The 3786-nt window shown below is 36.7% G+C and overlaps 2 protein-coding genes across 4 annotated transcripts in view; one reads left to right on the top strand and one right to left on the bottom strand.

Moving 5' to 3' along the window:
* The window catches only part of LOC106868939 (myotubularin-related protein 10-A), a 408915-nt gene that overhangs the window by 165803 nt on the left and 239326 nt on the right, over positions 1-3786 (bottom strand). The gene's annotated exons all lie outside the window — the stretch shown is intronic.
* LOC106873751 (leucine-rich repeat protein SHOC-2-like) overlaps positions 1-3786 on the top strand; it is a 705478-nt gene that overhangs the window by 541442 nt on the left and 160250 nt on the right. The window contains exons 11-12 of the mRNA XM_052973213.1: positions 2839-2953; positions 3047-3175. Of these exons, the coding sequence (XP_052829173.1) occupies positions 2839-2953; positions 3047-3175 (244 nt within the window). The remainder of the gene's footprint in view (positions 1-2838; positions 2954-3046; positions 3176-3786) is intronic.

Below are 3786 nucleotides of genomic sequence, written 5' to 3'. Positions count from 1 at the left end.
GATATATATATATATATATATATATATATATATATATATATATACACACACACACACACACACACACACACATATATGTATATATATCGTCATCTTCATTTAACATCTGTTGTCCATGCTGGCATGGGTTGTACAGCTTGACCAGAGTTGGCAAGCTAGGGAGCTCCACCAGATTCCAGTCTGATTTCGCATAGTTTCTATGGCTGAATGCCCTTCATAATACCAATTTCTTTACAGAGTATGTTAGGGGTTTTCACATGGCACTCCACAAGCACTTTTACGTGGCATTGCATGGGCACTTCTACGTGGCACCACATGGGCACCTTTATGTGGCACCACAAGGCTACTTTTACGTGGCACTGTCACAAGTGCATTATATCACCAGTAGGATTGGTCTTAACACTTCTGCTGTGGGTGTGGGTCTTCTTGAGTATGGCCAGGCATCAGGTATCCTGGTCCTTTGTCATCTCGCTTGAAAGGTTTAGCTTCCTGAGGTTGTTCTTCAGTATGTCATCCCATGTCTTCCTGGGTCTCCCACTTCCACGTGTTCCATCTACTTTGAGAAATCAGCACTTCTTTATGCAGATATTGACATCCATCTGCACAGCAATAAATTCCTCTTATGCTTAACTTCTCTCTCAGAACACTGGCGCTCTATCAAACATGTACACTTACTAACTTCTTTCCTTTCTAACTTTCACATATCCCCTACATTACCATGTAGAATTGCTGTCCATATTCATGCATCATACAATCTTCTTTCACTCAGAGAGAGAAACCTTTCATGGCCAAAAGAAGTAACAGCTCTCTGAATTTTCTCCATCCTATTCTTATTCTAGCTGTCACATTCTCCATGCATCCTCCCCTACTACTAATCTGGTCCCCTAAGTAGCAGAAATTATCTACTACCTCTAATGAGCCACCAGGACTTTTGAGAGAATCAATTTCCCGGGTCCCAAAGGTTTTTATGCATCCTTTGCATCTTCCACATATGAAAACTATCTTCTGTGATAACCTTCCAATTAACCCACTGCACCTCTTGTGTATTCATAGCTTGCACTGGGTACACTGTATGGTGTTCCTGACTACACCTTTCCTGCAAATCAAACAGTTTTCTTGCTTATTAGGACCTTAGTTTTTACTAAACTAACCTTAAAGCCCTTACATTAGAGGTTTTGCTTCCACACCTGGAATTTTTTGTCTTGCTCTGATATGGAATCAGCATATAGTAGTTCCCCGGGGCTGCCAGTCTCAAATTCCTGTTATGGCCTGGTGGACAGTAATGAAATGGAGGAGACTAAGGATTGAGCCTTGATGAACCCCTACCTGTATATCAAATTCTTCACTGTACTCATGGTTAACTTTCACCTTACTGACAGTGTCTTTGTACATGGCCTGTACAGCTTTTCACCAGCCACTTGTCTATCCCTAGCCTCTTCAGAGCCCATTATATCACACAGCGGAGCACTCTATTGAAGGCTTTCTCTAGATCAACAAATGCTAGGTATAATGGTTTATTCTTTGCTAAGTACTTCTCTTGCAGTTGCCTGACTATGAAAATAGTGTCAGTAGCACTTCTTCCCTGGACAAAGCCAAACTGCAATTTGTCTAGCCTAATTGTACTCCTAATTAATTGGGCAGTAACTCTCTCTGTAATTTCCATCACTTGATCCAGGAGTTAGACGCCTCTATAGTTGCTTTTATTTAACACATTACCCTTACCCTTGTAGCAGCTAACAGTTATGCTGTTATGCCAGTCTCTGGGTATTACATCTTCCTGAATGACCTGATTAACTATGTGGTGACCAGCTTGTGTCCTACCTTACCAGATATTTTGAGCATCTCCGCTGTGATTCCTGATGGACCAAGGGTTTTCCCAGTTTTCATGTTTTTAACTGCTTTGTCTACCATATTGCTGTTCACTAAGATAGTTAGTCCCTCTGTTGGGCTCACATGAGAGAGACTCCCTTCATCTCATTGACTGCAAGCATACCATTATCTGTCCATACACATTTCTCTCCTACAATATCCTGATTATCACTGACACACTGTCTGGCAATCTGGAACACTTGAAATCTCTGATCTTCATGCTGTAGGACTTTGGCAAATCTCTTCTTTTCTGTTTCTACTCTAGCTAGATTGACTTGATGTCTAGCCTCCTTTTTAGCTTTCTGATAAGATTCTTTGTCACCACCCCATCTTTTCTCTTTTATGGCCCTGTCAACATCACTGTTCCACCACCATGTCACTCTTGGTCTGGCAGGAACTTTGCTCCAACCACAGATTTGGTCTGTTGCCCTTAGTAGATTATCCCTTAGGGACCTCCAGTTGTCTTCTATATCATATGTCTCTATCTCTCCCTCCTTCTCATCATAAATCTCATTGAGGGCATCTTTAAATTTCTGCCCATTTGAAGGATCCTTGAGCTTCCACAGGCAAAGTGTTTAATCGCGATTAAACACTTTGCCTAGTGTGCTAATGATTCTGCTATGCTTCTTAAACACTACCCTTGTGTTAGAGGATGTTTTATTGCAGGTGGACAGATCTTACAGATCTTCTGTAGTACTGCATATTGCCGGTCTTTGTCAGTTCTTTTGTGAAATATAGCATCTTCATCATACTGACTTTTACTAGCAAAACACTTTTGAACTTGACTCTGTGTATGGAAAGAGTTAACTCTACTAAATGCACCCAAGAACCAAGTGGTTTAAACTAGGTGATGGATTAAGTCTACCACCTAAGCTGCTGCAAGTACTTTGACAGTGTCAATAGAAATATTTAATTTGTTTCAAAAACGTTTTTATTCATTATTATAACATAATTTTTTTTTTATTTTAGTCAATCAACCTGGAACAGAATCAAATAAACAAAATTCCTTATGGTATATTTTCTCGGGCCCAATATTTGACAAAGCTCAATATGAAAGACAATCAGTTAACATCATTACCTTTGGGTAAGTTTTATAATCACAATTTATTCTTAACATTTATTTTATTAATTAATGATATTTTAAAATTAAATTATTTTATTCTTTCTGCATATTCAGACATTGGAACTTGGTTAAATATGGTAGAATTAAATCTAGGTACAAATCAACTATCCAAGATTCCTGAAGATATTCAAGATCTACAAAAGCTTGAGGTTCTCACACTCAGTAATAACCTCCTTCGGGTAAGTAACCTCTCTTTATTTCAGAGTATGAATCACTTAATATATTTATCTACGTCAACTATGTACATACACAAAACTTAACAAAAAGTAAAAGGAAAGTAAATATCAAGTAGAAGTAGAACCCACATCACAAATTAATGCTTTGGTAGATTTATCATGTTTGTAATGGGATAAAAATGCTTTTTCTCATTAGATAATAGTTTTGAATGTACATCATGAGTAAAGGTCATTCAGTTACCACTACATATAATTTTTTTATAAAAAAGTTACTTAAATACAACAAGAAGTGTATAGAATGTTATATTTCTGTTTCCTAAATTAATCTATTATATAATTTCAAAGACATGAAAAAGTATTCATAACAAAATATTTTTATATTTTATGATACATAAGTTAAATATCTTTTTCAGTAAGCTAATTTTGTTGCATAAAATATTTCTGTATTAAATGTAAATGTCAGAAATGAACAGGATATCATCATTTCCTGTTAGTCCATGGAAGCATAAATGTTATAATATACCAGCAAATATTTGAGTATCATACTGTTTGTTTTCTGTTTATCTCCTGTTCATCAACTTACACTAGTTAACATTATATATATATATATATATATAT

The sequence above is a fragment of the Octopus bimaculoides genome, chromosome 15 (assembly GCF_001194135.2).
Source record: "Octopus bimaculoides isolate UCB-OBI-ISO-001 chromosome 15, ASM119413v2, whole genome shotgun sequence".
Classification (NCBI taxonomy): domain Eukaryota; kingdom Metazoa; phylum Mollusca; class Cephalopoda; order Octopoda; family Octopodidae; genus Octopus; species Octopus bimaculoides.
Note: the sequence above shows the minus strand (reverse complement) of the source record. Positions and strands in the feature narration are given on the sequence as shown.